This window comes from Silene latifolia, chromosome 8 (genome assembly GCF_048544455.1).
Source record: "Silene latifolia isolate original U9 population chromosome 8, ASM4854445v1, whole genome shotgun sequence".
In the NCBI taxonomy this organism is placed as follows: Eukaryota; Viridiplantae; Streptophyta; class Magnoliopsida; order Caryophyllales; family Caryophyllaceae; genus Silene; species Silene latifolia.
Window position 1 is genome coordinate 52818957 of NC_133533.1, and position 17879 is coordinate 52836835.

At 36.3% G+C, this 17879-nt stretch overlaps 3 protein-coding genes across 3 annotated transcripts; all 3 read left to right on the top strand.

The window, feature by feature from the left end:
* The first annotated feature begins 27 nt into the window (after positions 1-27).
* Positions 28-4631, top strand: LOC141595173 (uncharacterized). The gene is made up of 5 exons (XM_074415144.1): positions 28-574; positions 801-2270; positions 2738-3278; positions 3822-4367; positions 4469-4631. Exons 1-5 carry the CDS (start codon positions 28-30, stop codon positions 4629-4631), a joined length of 3267 nt encoding a protein of 1088 aa, XP_074271245.1.
* Positions 4632-6782: 2151 nt separating this feature from the next.
* On the top strand, positions 6783-10266 carry LOC141596843 (protein-ribulosamine 3-kinase, chloroplastic-like). The gene is made up of 9 exons (XM_074417098.1): positions 6783-7080; positions 7455-7608; positions 7966-8056; positions 8145-8219; positions 8308-8396; positions 8783-8901; positions 8975-9115; positions 9552-9628; positions 10004-10266. Exons 1-9 carry the CDS (start codon positions 6963-6965, stop codon positions 10148-10150), a joined length of 1011 nt encoding a protein of 336 aa, XP_074273199.1. The 5' UTR covers positions 6783-6962; the 3' UTR covers positions 10151-10266.
* A 1385-nt stretch (positions 10267-11651) lies between these two features.
* LOC141595174 (GDSL esterase/lipase At1g28590-like) lies at positions 11652-12653 on the top strand. The gene has a single exon (XM_074415145.1). It carries the CDS (start codon positions 11652-11654, stop codon positions 12651-12653), a length of 1002 nt encoding a protein of 333 aa, XP_074271246.1.
* The last annotated feature ends 5226 nt before the right edge of the window (positions 12654-17879 follow it).

Consider the following 17879-nt stretch of genomic DNA (forward strand, 5'->3'; position numbering starts at 1 on the left):
TACTCATCCTTTTGATACTGGTGGTCAATGAAAGTCTCTTCTTGGAATATTAGAGGGTGTAATGACCCTTTGAAGTTGCAGGAAATTAAGGACTTCCTATGGGTTAATAAATTGGATATTTTGGGTGTTTTGGAAACAAAAATTAAACAGAGGAACTATGGTAGGATTATTTCTTCCTACTTGACTTTGGGATCTTGTTGCAATCTTGAACCCCGCTCTAATGGTAGAATCCTGTTGCTTTGGAATGTTTCTACTGTGGTTGTTACTCCTATTCAAGTTCATCCCCAGTTTATGCATTGTGAGGTCTTCCATAATGCTACTTGCCAGGTCTTTCATATCACTTTTGTTTATGCTAGTAATGATGCCAGGGAAAGAGATGGTCTCTGGACACATCTTTTACATATAAAACCGCTGGTTGATAAACGGTTAATTTTGGGAGATTTCAATGTTATTAGGGATATCTCTGAAAAGATTGGTGGCACTCTCCCTGATTTAGCTGATATTATGGACTTTAACTCCTGTCTCTATCAATGTGAGGTGGAGGATCTTAACAGTTCAGGATGTGACTTTTCTTGTAATAATAAGCATCCTGAATCTAGGTCCGACTAAGCTTGATCGAGCTATGGCTAATGTCCGTGGCTTACTCATTTCCTGCTACTTCTTCTAATTTTCCGAACCTGGTGTTTCGATCACTCTCCGGTGGTGGTCACTATTTTTGAGGACCGCTTGCGAAAAATCAAGGTTTAGCTTCTTAAATCTATTGGCTTGATCATTCGATTATGATAACATTGTTCATGAAGCTTGGAATGTTCCTGTTTCTGGCTCTTCCACTTATAAGTTGTTTGCTAAGCTGAAAAATGTCAGGAAAAGCTTAAGACTAATGCATAAAGAGCATTTTACTAGCATCTCTATTAAGGTTCAGGGATTGAAGCAAGAACTGAAAGACTGTCAAATGGCTATGCAAGCTGATAATTTTTCTCCTGACCTAATTTCCAAAGAAAAAGAGCTCCTGTCTCTTTACTGCAAATTTAAGCATATTGAGAAAAACATCGCTCAGCAACAAGCTAAGGTTCATAATATCATTCATGATGACTGTTCTTCAAAATTCTTCTATGCAAAAATTCAAGAAAGAAAACAACAGCAAATTATAGGTCAGATTAAGGATAGACATGGCACTGATAAAATTGGCCAGGATAATGTTGCTGCTGGCTTTGTGGACTACTATCAAAGTCTTCTTGGTGCTAGCTCTCCTGTCTCTCCCTTGGATACTGATTTCATTCAGCTGAGCCCTACTGTTTCTAGAGAAGCGGCTGATATTTTGATTCTTCCTATTACTAATGAAGAAATTAAAACTGCTCTTTTTACTATTGGTTCAGACAAAAGTCCTGGGCCAGATGGGTTTTCCTCTGCCTTCTTTAAACACAGTTGGCCTCTTATTGGGGAGACTTTTTGCAAAGCTGTTCATTCCTTCTTCTCTACTGGTAGAATGAGTAAGCAAGCAAATTCTACCTTGCTTGCCCTTATTCCTAAAAAGAAGGTTAGCTCTACTGTCATGGATTTTCGCCCAATTTCTTGCTGTACTACTTTTTACAAGACAGTCTCAAAAATTATTTCCACCAGACTCAGCACTGTCCTCCCTCTTTTAGTTGGCCCTGAACAGGCAGCTTTTGTGAAAGGGAGAAGCATTCATGAAAACATTATGTTGTCCCAATCTTTAGTTAAAGGATATGGCCGTAAATATCTCACTCCTAGGTGCTTGATTAAGGTGGATATTAGAAAAGCCTTTGATTCTCTCCAGTGGTCTTTTATAGAGAATATGCTAACAGCTCTGAAATTCCCTCCTCAATTTATCAGTTGGATAATGGGATGCCTTACTAGCTCCTGGATCTCTATTAAGCTAAATGGTTCAGTCCATGGTTTCTTCCAAGGGAAAAGTGGAGTCAGGCAAGGTGACCCTCTCTCCCCTTATATTTTTGTCCTAAGCATGGAGATTCTTTCTAGATACCTGAGATGCCTCAACTCTCATCCTCAAGTGTCTCTTCATCCAAAGTGTTCTAAAATGAAGCTCACTCACCTAATCTTTGCTGATGACCTCATGGTCTTTATTAGAGGGGATGTGCCATCTGTGCAGGCTGTTTCTCAAACCCTTAATCTCTTTCCCTGCAGGAGCTCATGGTTTGGACTCGCATCTCCAACAGGAGTAACCATTATCACAGGGAGTTGGACTGATGTTTGCACAGGCAGTCCAGACGACATTGGAAACACGCATGGTTTTTAAGCTGTCTTACCTGTGCTATCTACACTATCTGGAAAGAGCGTAATTGCAGGATTTTTAGCACCCAAGAGCACACTGTGCAACAGATGCTCAATCAGGCCAAATTTATAATTTCTGTGTCCTTGCTATATAGGTCTTCTCCACGATGTTCTTCTCGTTTTATTGCTACCTTACATTCTTGATAGCCTTTCTTTTTAAGGCTATAGGGGCTATTCTTTTGTAAGATTTTATCCTTTTCTTTTTCCCCAACTTGAGGATGAATAAAAGGATTATACCTTCTTGCAAAAAAAAAAAAAAAAATAATAATAATAATAATAAACAACTTTTGGGAACAAGTACAACCATCACTCCGCTTTCTGCTGATCTTTTTCAGGCTAATCAGCTCACCCCTGACTCTGCTTCTTCTTTGATTGGACATGTTACTAATGCTGAAATTTTTGAAGCTTTAAAATCTATTGATAGGAATAAGAGTCCTGGTGTGGATGGCTATACCTCTGGTTTCTTTCTTGATGCTTGGAGTATTGTTGAGCCGACTTTCTCAAGTCGTTTCAGAATTTTTGTCAATGGAAATTTACCTAAAGTCTGCTCGCTTTACTCTCCTGGTCCTTATCCCTAAGAAGGTCATCCCCAATTCTATCGATTTTCGTCCCCATAGCCTTTTTACTACTTTTTACAAGGTAGTTAGTAAGGTTTTAGCTAATAGGCTTGTTGGGGTAATGGAAGATATTATTGGTCCTGAGCAGCAAGCGACTTTTGTCAAACACAGAGATTTATTTGAAAACTCTATGCTTGCCCATGAGCTATCTTTTAAGTACTCTAGGTCTCTCATTACTCCTAGATGTCTCTTAAAAGTAGACATTCAAAAAGCTTTTGACTCTGTACATTGGGATTTTCTAAAGAACAGTCTTATCTCTTTGGGGTTCCCTGCAAAGTTTGTCCTGTGGTTAATGGCTTGTGTGTCTTCCCCTACTTACTCTATCAGCATTAATGGCTCCACCGAGGGGTATTTCTCTGGAAAAGGGGGGGCTGAGGCGGGAGACCCTTTTTCCCCCTACCTCTTTGTTATATGTATGGAAATTCTTTCCAGTTCTTGAAAAAAACTCCCACACCACCCTGGATTCTCCTTTCACCCAAAATGTGTCAAGCTCAATCTTACTCATTTGGTTTTTGCTTTGATGACCTGTGGTCTTCACTAGGGGGACCTCCTTCTGTTCTAGCCGTTTTTCCAACCTGTCTCAATCTTTTTCTTGGATACTCGGGTCTTCAAGCCAACCCTATGAAAACTTGTCTCTATTTTGGGGGGGGTGGCTCAGATTTAAAGCACTCATCCTTACTACAACAAGATTCTCTGAGGGAGAGTTTCCTTTTAGATACTTGGGCCTTCCTTTGCACACATCTAGATTGACAAACTCTATGCATTGTCCTTTGTTGGAAAAGATTCGAGCAAAAATTCTTCACTGGGCAAATCAGTCTCTTAGCTATGCTTTAGTAAGACCCAGTTGATCACCTCAGTTATCTTTGGCCTGCAAAATTTCTGGGGTGCTAGTATTCTTCTTCCAAAAGGAGTTATTAAAAGCATCAACAAGTTATGTAAGGATTTTCTTTGGGGGATTGACACTGGCCAGAGAAGGCATGTTTTCAAGAGTTGGAAATCCTTGTGCATGCCAAAGCAAGAAGGAGGCATGGGCATTATGGACATTAGTTCTTGGAATATGTCTCAAATGGTTTCCTGGATCTGGAAGCTAGTTTATAGGCCTCGCAGCTTATGGGCTAGATGGACTCAGCATTATATTTTGAAAGCTTCTGATATTTGGCAAGCAAAGGCTAGTCCTAGTTTCTCTTGGTACTGGCATAATGTGTTGGCTGCTAGAAATCATCTCCTTAATGCTGCTGGGTCTCCTTCACAGGCTCTTAACTATTTGCAAACCTGCACTCATGGTCAAAAGTTTCAATGCTCTGCATATTATGATCTGATTAGGGACAGAGGAGCTCCTCTTAGCTGCTGGAAACTCCTCCATTCTGCTGTAGCTGTTCCAAAGCACAGGTTCATAAGTCTCCTTGCCATCCAAGACTGCCTTCCCACTGTTGAAAGGTTGGTTAACAGGGGTCTCTATTTGATTAGCCGTTGTTCTCTATGTGAACAGGCCTTAGAAAATGTCTCCCATATTTTCTTTGCTTGCTCTTATTCTCAAGCTGTTTGGAAGTCCCTTCTGAGTTGGCTCCCTACTTAATTCATCCCTCTTACTCTTATGGATGCTTTTGCCTGGTTGTCTCAGCATCATTCTTTGGATACACAGCGTCAAAGCAACTGTGCTCTGCTTGCCGCTATATTCTACTTGTGGCAGGAAAGAAATAGGAGGATATTTGTAGGTCTTCAACGTTCTCCTGAGCTTCTTGGACACCATATTAGATTTGTTGTCTATAGTCACATGTGGGCTTAGCCTGCTGGTTATTTTGTGTTTGGTCTAATCTTTTGGTTTGTCTAGGGAAACCATGTTTGGTTCCCCTTGTAGAAACTGGCCCAGGGTCATGTATTGTTTTTTATTCATCTAATATATTGATCCTTGCAGTAGTTGCTGCAAAAAAAAAAAAAAAAATAATAATAATAATAATAATAATAATAATAACAATAATAACAATAATAACAATAATAATAATAATAATAATAATAATAATAATAATAATAATAATAATAATAATGCAAACCTTTTACATACCATTTCTCATTTTCCCATATTTATGTTTATATTAAACTTCATAATAATGAAAAATGGATGCTCAAAAGTCATGAACTTGATCTTTATTTATACCTATATTAAATTTCATATTAATGAAAAAATAATATTTAATAGCCATAAAACGCATCCTCAATTATTTATATATTTTTTACGGAAGGCAAAATTTGTAAGCAAAAAATTTCTTATCTCTATCGTTAGTAGAATGGTATGTGTCACCGATATTATTAACTAATTTATTATTTTTTTTATTGGAAGTTTCATTGGGTTATGAAGTGTTCATCACATTTTCAATTTCGCGTATGCGTTTGTTTTGTTCTCATTTAGGTGTTATCAATATTATTTATGTGTTAAGCTCTTCCAAGGTAAATATACTTACATCTCTACGATTTGATTATCATTCCTTTTTTTTTCATTACTTAAGGTGAAATTAAGTTAATAGCGATAATATTGCATAAAATAAATTCCACTATTATTGTGTTACTTTTTTTTATTAGGTATGATTTATTGAAGAAAGAAGATTATAAGGAGAACTGAAATACTAAAATTGCTTAAACAACTATATTTTACATACTAACTAAAGATTGGTGACATCAACGTGGAATCGTGAATGATTAATAATTTTTTGAGCATTTATTATATATATTTTGAAATATCACAAAAATTCCGGAGAGACGGTCTCTCAATAACGTTATTGAGAGACCTCTCACATGATGGGGTGAGGGACCCACTGAATTTTTTTTTCCCTATTATGTCTCCCACTAAATTAGTGGGAGACGGTCTCTCATGAGACCTATTGAATATATGGCTAAAAGGTGGAAAATTTGAGGGGATGACATAGCATTTTTTTTGTATAATATTGTTTAATAGGTGAAGTATTCGACAATAATGATCCAATTGTTGTTCAATTTGTTGCTGCTTTAAAATTTTTAGTTCCGCAATTTATTATTGTATTAGCTTTAATTTTATGGGGGTATGAAATGTTAGTTTTGTCATAACATTTCTAATTGTGTGTTTTATGTTATTTTCAGAATTGTTGATGAAATTTTGATATCTAATTTGTGAGGGTGCTCTATCTTTGGGGATCTTTGTTTGATAACATAGTTTTGTTTAATTTGATTATATGAATACTTATATTATTAATTCATTTTAACTTGCATTGAGTTACTTTAGTTTTGATAGGGGTATCTTGTATATCTAATGTATGAAATTTTAATTTGTGATAAACTGTTGTATAAAAGACTAATTGAATTTATACAACCCTTAAAACATGAAAACCGTAAATTGAATTGATCGTAGTATGTTATTGTATTAAATCACTAAAGTATTACATTAGAAACAGAACAACCCGTGAATTTCACGGGTCACAAAACTAATTTTTTCCTTAATTTCTGTCAGCCAATCACAAATTCACAATCCTCTAAATAACTTAACATTTATATATAGAAGATTAAAAACAATTTTTTTTCTAATTGTAACTTCATCTTTATATATAAAACATATCTACATATGTAAACATTTTATCAAAAAAAGAGTATAAAACTATACGCAAATTCTTATTTGCGACGGAGGTATCCGTCGCAAATAAGAGACGGGTACCATATTATCTCACACAAAACCCATAAAGCAAGAGACAAGAGCACATGGGGTGGGTGCCCACCTTGTCCCCTCTACCCATTTCTACTCACAAAATACCCGTCGCAAGATCCGACCCGTCGCAAGCAAGACTTATTGAAAACTATAAACTGTGTACTAGTAAAATATGTCCCGTTAAGATGGATCAAATTTTTTGATAATGATCCTTTATTTTTCACGATTGTATAAAACGGCTTTATAAGAGACTAACAAATACTAGTGTGTGGAGATTAAAGAGGTGATCCAAGTGTGCCAATATCATCACAGGGAAAAGTGAAGTGTGGATGGTTGGGTAGAACTTGGAAGAGGGAATAAAAATGGTGGCATTGTCTCCTCCATTCACCATTGTTTCACTCTCTTCATGTAAATGCCGTCCTACTTTCACCCCTTCTTCTGCTTCTCGTCTCTTCTTTACTAAACCCACCTCATTTAATAGTATGTTTTCTTCAAACTCTCCTTTTTACTTATTCTTGTTCATTTATTTGTCAATTTTTCGCCAGTGACAGTGGCCGAACTATGATTTATAGTAATGCAATAGGGTAAACCGAAAGAAAATTATTCAAAACATTTAACTAAAGTTTCTATTTTTCATTGTTCTGCCACTAATATGCCATTTGTTTATCTTAATAATTAACATATTGCTAACTCTCCGATGATGATTTATGGTTAATAAGATGCTTGTTTGTTTAATTATGAATGTAAAGTGTTGATTGTTTGCTGAATTTAGGTTATGGATTCCAATTTTCCATTTGAAATTAGTTTAGTAATTGGATTTTAACAAAGGGTATTTGTATTGGGTTGTTGGGCAGTTGTGGCAATGAGTGAAGACCCAGTTCTTGAATGGATTCTAACACAAGGAAAAGCAACTCAGATTTCTAGAACAAGTCCTGTTGGTGGTGGTTGCATTAATCTCGCCACTCGTTATGATACTGATGCTGGTCCTTTCTTTGTTAAAACTAACAGGTACTTGAGCAAGTGACGGTCCCAGAAAAATGTTGTTTCTGGGTTTGGATTTAAAACATTGGATGCCAAAAATAGTTGTTTTTTTTCCAAAAATTTTTAAGCATGAAAGTTGGGCAAAATGCATAATGGTTCTACCGTTTGATTTTAAGGAGGCGCGTTAAATCATCTGTTATCGTGCTTCATAGTAGTTAGTTAACCCGCTTCCCATTTCATAGTAAAGCCAAAGGCGTGGCTGTTTGTGCTGCGAGTTGACAAAGAATGTTAGATTGGTTGCTAATGTCGGGTTTTGTGGGCTTAATGTAAAGTTGTCAGATTTTGTGGGTTGTGAGCTTATGTTCTTGCTCCACATTGGAACAGGAGCGTTGGTCCAGGGATGTTTGAAGCAGAGGCTCTAGGATTACAACTTATGTATGAAACCAATACGATTCGAGTCCCAAGGCCATACAAGGTATTTGGGTATTTAGGCAATACTAAGTACACAACCAATACTTATGAAGTAGCTTAATCCTTGATTGTGTTTGCTCTAAGGACTGCAGGTCGGATCTCTTCCCCGAGGTGGCTCTTACATCATAATGGAGTTTGTAGAATTTGGGTCATCTAAAAGTGGTCAGGTGAGGCAGGCTTTGCCGGAACTCAGTTCAGGAAAAAAAACTTGACGTAACGTGGTGTATTCGTCCTGAATAGTTCATTTATTCTTAGTCTGCTTTAGGGAGGAAGCTGGCTGAAATGCATAAAGCTGGAAAATCTGACAAAGGCTTTGGTTTTAATGTGGAAAATACAATAGGAAGGTACATTCTTTTGAGCTATCCCATCGTTTTTGGGCCTATAATATCTCCGCCCAAATCCCACGAGTGAATCAAAAGTTGGACCTACGGTGGATTTTTCCTAAAATCACGATAATGGAGTTTCATCGCATGTAAAGTAGTAACCAGTTTGTGCCAATAGGTTTGGATTTGAGTTGTCCATCTAACTTTTGCTTGACTTAAAATTAACAAATGACAAAGCTGATTAATTGTTAACTTGAAAGCTTCTGAGATTTGTGATATTGATTACGTACGCGCTTTCCTGAGGTAATTTGGTCTCAGGAGTGGTGTCGTTAATGGAATGTAATCATAATTGAATGTCTACATCTTGTCTCTAACTGATGTTACCCTCTGCTACAATTGTTCGACAGTACTCCACAGATCAATACATGGACCTCAGATTGGATTTCGTTTTACGCTGAGCACAGGCTGGGTTATCAACTTAAATTGGCACGAGATCGATATGGGGATTCATCTATTTATGAAAAAGGTGCTCATTTTCCCTAACTTTTTAGCTACGCTTCTTATGCAAAGGATTGGCGTTGATGCATAAATTTTGACAGGACAAAGGCTGGCAAAGAACTTGACACCACTATTTGAGGATGTTGTGATAGAGCCGTGTTTGCTACATGGAGACTTATGGAGTGGAAATATAACCTATGATAAGAATGGGGAGCCTGTTATTCTTGATCCAGCATGCTATTGTAAGTTCAGTTTGTTTCCACATCCTTTTTATTCGAGGTATTACATGACATCAATGATAGTTGTTTGGCTTATCCTGATCTTACTTGAGTACACCCATTAATTAACAAAAAAAATGAGCTTGCGTCACCCTTTGGTACTGGCCACTGGGAGGGTAATAATGCGTTGTTGGCCTCAAAAAAATCACGGACTTGTTAATTGCTATGGATGTTATAAACCTTTCTAGGGCGATTGGTGTTTGTATATAACCAGTGTGACTAGTGCCTTCTTTAAGATGGACCTGATCGGACGAGGCACCGGCCTTGGGCCTGCTTGATACTTGCTCTAGCTGTTGGTGGCTTTGGAGTTTGTTGGACCATTTGAAGGCCCTTTACGGTCAAACAGGAATAGATGACAGGATTTTTAAGGCACTAACTATTGAATATTTTCGTCCTGCAGATGGACACAATGAAGCAGAATTCGGAATGTCGTGGTGTGCTGGTTTTGGACCTTCATTTTACAATTCTTATTTTGAGGTACTCCATATAAATTGTCTCCTTCATCCTTCAACGAATCAACGTAATAGTCAATTGATTATAGCAAGAGCTTGAGTTTGGACGTAATTTTAACTACAAAAAATTCTGGTTGGTAAAGTTACGAGTCTTTCAGAGTCATGTTTGCCGTTTGTATGACTATGTTCACTCTAATTCTCCAAAGTCCAAACCTATGTTACTTCATCTTGGTTGCGTGCCGCACATCAAGAAGACACTCCTTCATGACACGGCGCTCAAATTTTAGGCCGAAAACATAAACTTATTTTCTTACAAAATAGTTGTCTCGACACTTTTTGCCGAGTCTACACCAAATCACAAAATGCTCTTTATGTATCCTTGACGTCTCTGCTTTTGCAGGTGATGCCTAAACAACCAGGTTTTGAGAAAAGAAGAGATCTTTATTTACTGTACCACTACCTGAATCACTATAACCTTTTCGGCTCTGGCTATCGGTCTTCTGCCATGTCTATAATAGAAGACTACATACGTGTACTAAAGGTTTAGCGATCCAGGTTAGTTGTAAATTCTGTATAATTCTACAAATTTACTCCGTATGTAACTAATTTCTTGTAATAAATGATCTTGATCTTTGTTTTTTTATATGAAAGACACATTTTGTATATCCATATTAACCATAGAAGGCAAGAAAAATGGGGGAAAGAAAAAAGAACACAGTATCATCCCCATCGCTTCACCGAGACAACCTATCTTACCAACTTCACCAGTTCCCTCTTCCACTAGGCACCTTGTTGGATACTCCGGTTAGCAGTACTCCAGTTAGAAACACGTTGGCCACCACTTTTTTAACCTCTTCCCCTGCTAGCGTGTCTTGATTTTGCAAATTTTGTATTATAAATTTATGATGGACTTGGGAGGAGGATTGAGGAAGGGGGTGTTGGAGAGGGCCATGGCACATGGTGGGTTCGGCCATACCATTTAAGCATTACTAAGAATGGAAACTCCGATACTGTGTGAGACTATTTATGCACAAACCCGCTCTATTTCTCTCTTTAGGTGAACTCAACTTAAATATCTCTTCTGTTTTATCTCTTGTTTGAGCATATTTTTCATGGGGCGTACTTTTAAGTCAATAAAACGAAGATAGTTCTCATACTGGCTAATATATGACAACAAAATCTAACAAGGTTGGAGTTACCCTAAAACTGTCTACCACTAAATTTTTCGACAGAAACCTATCCCGACTAGGATTATGATTTAGTAGTACGTGTAGGTTAAGTAATACGTTCTTCCCTAGTTCAACTCGTAATCCGAGTCATAATAGAATTAATTAACATGCAAACCCTTTCAGGGGGTGTTTGGTTCAACTCATAAAGGTATGAGGTATGGGTTTGGAATGAGCCAAACCCATACCAAGTGTTTGTTTGGCAAAAATAGGGGTTTCATACCCATACCTCAAACCCATGAGGTATGGGTTTCTCATACCCAAGGGGAGAGGTGAGTATGAGATTGATACCCATGGGTATCAAGTAATAAAACCAAAAAACATGAAAAAAATTTAAATGGAACATTTTAAATGAATTTTTTTTACATTTATTTGATTAACTCTTTATTTTCGTGATTTTTTGGTATCAAAAATAATTATTTTCAATGTTGTATTTTAGATTTTTTTAACTTTGGTGAAGTTCGATCTCATTCCACCCGAAATTGAAACAAACACATGGTATGAGGAATCAAGTTCCAAACCCATACCACCCGGGTATGATTCCTGATTCCAAACCCATACCCACGCGCGAACCAAACACCCCCTCAGTATAAATAGACATTGAAGCCATTGCTATTATTCATAATCTTCCCATCAGAAAATCTTCTCAATCATATAACTTGCCATTGCTACTAATCATAATCTCTTCCCATCAGAAAATCTTCTCGATAATAACTTGCAATGATGAAGTCCGGTTTCTTGTTTCTTTCCCTGTTCCTCTTATGTCTTTCTCTACCTCATATAGCTCACTCAGCTCCGCAAGAAAATCCACCTTTTAAGTACATGTATCAGTTTGGGGATTCCATTAGTGACACCGGCAACCTTGTGATCGAGAACCCCATTCGTGGGGGAGCCTGTGCCAGGTACCCTTACGGGGAGTCCATTCGGCGTCCTACAGGCCGTTGCTCAGATGGCCTCCTCATGGTTGACGACTTTGCCCTCTCCTTTAACATGCCTCTCCTAACACCTTACCTTGCCAGAGGCGGGAATTTTAGCTATGGCGCCAACTTTGCTGTCGCAGGGTCCACAGCTTTAGACGCTCAAACCCTTCTAACCATGGGTGTTCAATCCCCCGGCACCAAAAGTTCCCTGTCTGTACAGCTCGGCTGGTTTAGGTCCCATCTTCGTGATACCTGCTTGAATTTAGCTGAATGCCGAGAAAAGGTCAGTAACTCGCTTATATTAATCGAGACCGGTGGCAATGACTTCAATCATGCCTTGCTGCAAAACAAACCAATGTCTGATGTCTACCCAATGGTCCCAAGGGTGGTCGCGGCCGTCACAGATGCTGCTAGAGAACTCATCAATCTTGGTGCAAAGCGGATTTTCATCCCCGGCAATTTCCCAATTGGTTGTTTACCAGTTTATTTAGCCACCTTCCAAACCGCAGATGTTACTAAATATGACAGAATGCACTGCCTCAAAGACTTGAACTCCTTTGCCAGGTTCCAAAACGATCAACTACAACATGCTATCAGAGATCTTCGCGAACAACACCCTGATGTGCGTATCGTTAATGGTGACTACTACTCGGCATTGAGTTGGCTTCTCGAGAATGCTGGTCACTTTGGTTTTGACTTAGCCCGACGTCAAACCGCGTGTTGTGGATCTAATATTAACGTCTATAATTTTAATCTGAGAAACATGTGTGGGAGTGTAGGAACTCGTGTTTGCTCGGACCCTCACCGACGAGTTAGTTGGGATGGCATCCATATGACGCAACGGGCTTACCGGTATATGGCTCAGTGGCTACTGCGGAACTCCTTCCACGGATTGCTGGAATAGTTTGTTCCTTAGATTTTGGAGGATGTCTTTGTGTAACGGATTTTTTAAAATATTTTTGTACGTACGTTTTTTGTATTTGCTTTATGGGTTTCTTTTATCTTGCATTGTATAATTGAATTGCACTCTTTTTTTTATCAAGAATAGCAGCTGCTACCTTGGTTTCGTTCATAGAATACCTCTTATATATGAATGTTTGCAAATCACATACTTCGTACATCAATTTAGTCAACTAATTACAACGGTGATTTTAAATACCGAAAGTTGGATTCTGGGATGTTGAGTGGTGGTTGTGATGCGGCGTGACCAATATGGGGAAGAATGAAGAACAAGTTCCCAACGCTTGTCGGACGGGTAGTAGGCAAACACGGATTTGATGCTAAGGAATCTTACCAGGATCCGGTTATTCTCATGGTCGGCCGAAAAACCGTACCTGAGGTGGTGGAAGCAATTTCTCCCACTTAGAGATGTGATCAAAAACTTTGCAGACTTAGACTTGGTGGTAGTGAGTGCTATGAAAGAGAGATAAGTTACCAGCAACAGCAACGACAGAATGTATAATGCAGAGATCTTTGCTCACATAAGGGACTTCCTTCCACCCCCCTTCACAATCACTTCCACTCAAGTCTAGAAAAGACATTCCCTTGTGATACCCTTTTCGTGGTTAGTTATAGAATTGGGTGGTTTAGCGTTAGAATTGGGTGGTTTAGCGTTGCATCCGATCGTATCCAATTTCGGACTGCCAAAAATGTTGATGACTGAACCTAGAGCCATAATTGGCAAATAAAAGAAAAGGGCAATCTGACACTTGACCGGTCCGAAAATCGAGGATGTAGAACTCAGAAAACCTGAACCCTCCTTCCTCAACGCTCGTTACCTGCAATAACAGCTACTCTTTCTCCACATCTGTTGAGATAGAACTACTAATCTTCTCCTCAGTCTCCATTTTTTTCCCACCCCTATTTCATGCATATTTGTAGACAATATATGACAAGATCTATTAATTCTGAATAGAAAGATAGACTAACTATTCATATTTAGAGCGAATACAAGTACTCCGTATATTTTACCATTTTCGGGATAGCGCACATAACTACATCAGCATTCTTAAAAAGAATTTAAATTACAGATAAATAGATCCAAATATTTTCATGTCTCCAACATACTCCCTATCTATCTTTCCAAGGTTCTGTATTAGCAGCATTATTAAAAATCACGCAGCAGAAACGGAATTAGACACCCTATCTATTTTTTTAAGGCCCTGTATTAAAAAACACGCATACTCCCTATCTATCTTTCTAAGGTCCTGTATTTACAAATAAAAAGTCGGAAACTTTATCGTGGGGATCCTTCTCTAAGACTGAAATGCATTTTCCCAAATAACAGAAGGTAAGATATCAACAATAATCGAATTAGGTAGCGATTTAAAAGCAGTGTGATAATTAATTCATTGACGCAAACCATCGAACAGTTAAAGTGCATACAGAAGCAATCAAACAAAAGGCATGTAGTTTTGACCTCTAAGCTTATATAGGTAAGACGACGATAAGTAAACCGCAACTCGGGTCAAGATAACACGGGCTTGGAAGTAATTTTGGTACGGGTTGGTGGTCTGTTTTCAGCGCGCGAAACAGGGTGTCGGGTATGGGTTTTTGGTCGGTTTGGGACGTGGATCATGGGTGTGGTTAAGGTTATGGATATTGGGTAGGTGTGGTGAGGACATTGGGTTGAGTTGGAGTCAAATACGGGGCTGTTTTGGTGTTCGATTCCAGTGTTGAAACAGGGGCAGCGGGTTGTGAAGGAGGCTGGTTGGTACTAGAGCTGATCAAATGGCCCAAGCCCATTGGCCCTACCCGGCCCGCTTTTTAGAAGGGCTTGGGCCTTTTGTTTTGGCCCAAAAAAGCCCATGGGCTGGCCCAAAAAGGCCCAACATATTTTTGGGGCGGGTTTGGGCCAAGCATTCGGCCCAAATTTTGGCCCGACCCGCCCCATATTTATTAATAATTGAATATTTTTTTTTTATAAAACCTATTAAAATAGTGTTTAAGTTATAAACAACTTTCTAAAAACTCAAGTATATTTTTTTAGATTTATAAAACAATGTGTATATAACATAAATCATATCACGAATGCATGATTAAGCATTCTAAAGTGGGGGTGTTTGTCTTTATTTTATTTTGGAGAGCAATTCATAACCATTTCATCATATTTTGTACAATTTTATAAACTACGTATGTTTTTAAAGTAGTAATTGAAGGTATTATGCTAATTATTTTCTAATGCAAGTCATAAATTTCAGGGCCCGAAAAGCCCATTTAGGCCTAAAAGCCCAAATTAGCTTATAAGGGCCGGGTTTGGGCTTGCCAAATAAGCCCACACATTTGGCCCGGCCCGGCCCACACAAATGGGCCGTTTTTGTTAGAAAGGCCCGGCCCAAGCCCGCACTGGCCCGGCCCATGATCACCTCTAGTTGGTACGCAGGTTTTGGCTACGAAAAGGGGGTGAATGGGTGCTTGTATGGGGGATCGAACATGTGACTTTGAGGGGTAGAAGATGGGTCGAAGTCACGTCGAAAACCAAGCCCAAATCGAGTAGAAAACAAGCTCGCAAATCCTATATAAGACGGTTGCAAAAATTGAGTTTTAAAGTTCAAATTAAATCTTACGGCCCTGTTCTTTTGGACTGAAATTGTCTGAACTGAACTGAACTTAACTTAATGGAGCTGAACTGAAGTGAACTGAACTGAACTTAATAGAGCTGAACTGAACTGAACTGAAATAAAAATAAAAAGATAATAATAATAATAATAATAATAATAATAATAATAATAATAATAATCTAATAAGGAAAATAAAAGTTGTGCGCATCCTTTTATAATAATAATAATAATAATAATAATAATAATAATACCAATAATAATAATAAATGTTATAATCATATTATTCATTATTATTATTATTAATAAAATATCATTATAATATAATAATAATCTAATTAGTAATATAAAAAATAAAATAGTAATATAATAATAAATATAATAATAATATATTATTAATATAAAAAATATTATTAATAATATTATAATATATTAATAATAATAACTAAAAACAAATATGATAAGTATAATATAAATATTATAAATAATAATAATTAATATAAATAATAATAATAATAATAGATGTAATATAATAATAATAAATATGTTATTAATAATATTAATAAAAATGAATATATTAATAAAATAATAAATATAATATAACAATATAATAATAATAATATTAATAATTATAATAATAATAAATATTAATACCTTAATATTGCCATTAATCATAATAATATAATAATACATAAATATAATAAATATAAATAGTAATATAATAAATATTAAAAATAAATTATAATAAAATAATAACAATAGTAAATAAATTAATATAATAATAATAATGATAACAATAAGAATATAAAATAAGAATAATAATATTAATATTGATCTGAACTGAACTGAACTGACCTGAATGGAGCTGAACTGAACTGAACTTAATAGATCTGAACTTAACTGAAATTAAGTCCAAAAGAACAGGGACGTCTTATAAAACAATCTAAAACTTTGAAAGTCGATTTTTTCAAATCGACCACACTTAATAAATTAAGAAAATAAAGTTTCAGAAACTATTTAAAAAGGTAATGTTACATATACAATATTAAGAAGTCTCTCTCTAAAAAAACCCTCTTCTCTCTAAAAAAACCCTAGCCTTCATCAATCAAATTTAGGGCTTCCATCGACTATTGATCGATGGTAAGCCTCCCAAAAAGCTTTATTTATCAATTTTTAGTATGAATCTTTACGAATTAATCAATAAAAGTCTCCCTTTTGGTGAGATCCGTTTGTCTGTCTCTATTTTCGGAGTTTTTCCAGACCTTGTTTTTCTAGGTTTTAGTTCTATTGGAAATATAGATAAGAGCGCTTTATTCGTTCCTCATATGGTAAAGATGCGGAAGATCAGTTTCGTAATAAATCGTTATATGGTATTACATATGTTGTCAAGTTGTTGGTTGCACTCAATTTGGTCAGATGAAATCGTCTCTCATCAAGGCTCAAGATCCTATGATCCTCTTGTGAAAAGCTGTTTGTAGCGATATGATAGAGAACGTGCTTTGGAGCAATTCAAGTTTACAGATCTTTATTTGAACAAGATTTTATTTTATTTGGTTCTAGTTGAGTTGTATCCATTCAAATTTGTCACATGTAGATGTCGGATGACTATTTATTAATGAATTAATCATTTCCTTAAAAAAAATCATGTTTTTAATTTTAATAAAATGTTAACAAATGACTTAATTTCAAATTAAATCCAAAAAAATGAATTCTAAAAATAATAATATAAATTCATTTATTTTTTAAAATCAATTTATCATAAAAGTTAGTTATCAAAAACAAATAAATTCATTTTTAAAACAAACTAATTAAATTGATTAAATTTCACTAAATCAATTAACTAAAATCCGTCAAACAATTCCCCCATTGTACATGGTAAAACGAATCCCAATAATTAACAGTGTTGATTTGATATTACATATTGTCCTATCATCATCGAGTGTTTATCAAATTGTCGCACAAATAAGACTATCCATCCAGATGTATATAAGCATGGTACATCCAATACAAATCCTATTGAGCTTATATGCAATCTTTTGGAGCTTTTAAAGTTTTTGAGTTACATTTTAATTTGTTAGGTGTCAAAATTAAATTATAATTGAGCTTATATGTATTATTTTTGAGTTTCATTATAGTATTTTGAGTTTAATATTTTTATAAAGCCGTTCATATTATTTCCAATAAAGTTCGTAAAATGTACATATAAGCTAAAATCCTTTATTATAAAGCTTGAAACCTATACAACCAGATGTATAGTCTACTAATTGTGTTTCTCGAAAGTCTTATAAATTTTAATATCGACAAATAGTCAAATACGAGTATCTATAATGTAACTTATTGGTGTTCACTTGTTTACAATATACTCATAAATAGTCTCTCTCTCTTTTACTGGTCTCTGTACATGTAATAATATGTTATTGTAGTCAATTTTGGAGTGTTCTAACATGTGGTTGAAACGTTAAAATATGTATTTTTTTTTGGATAGTGATAGGGCGTCACCGGGTGACGCCCAAATTGGGTGCCACCCTCTCACAACAATTGTTTATTGAAGGGGTCCTCACTCACCCCATGTG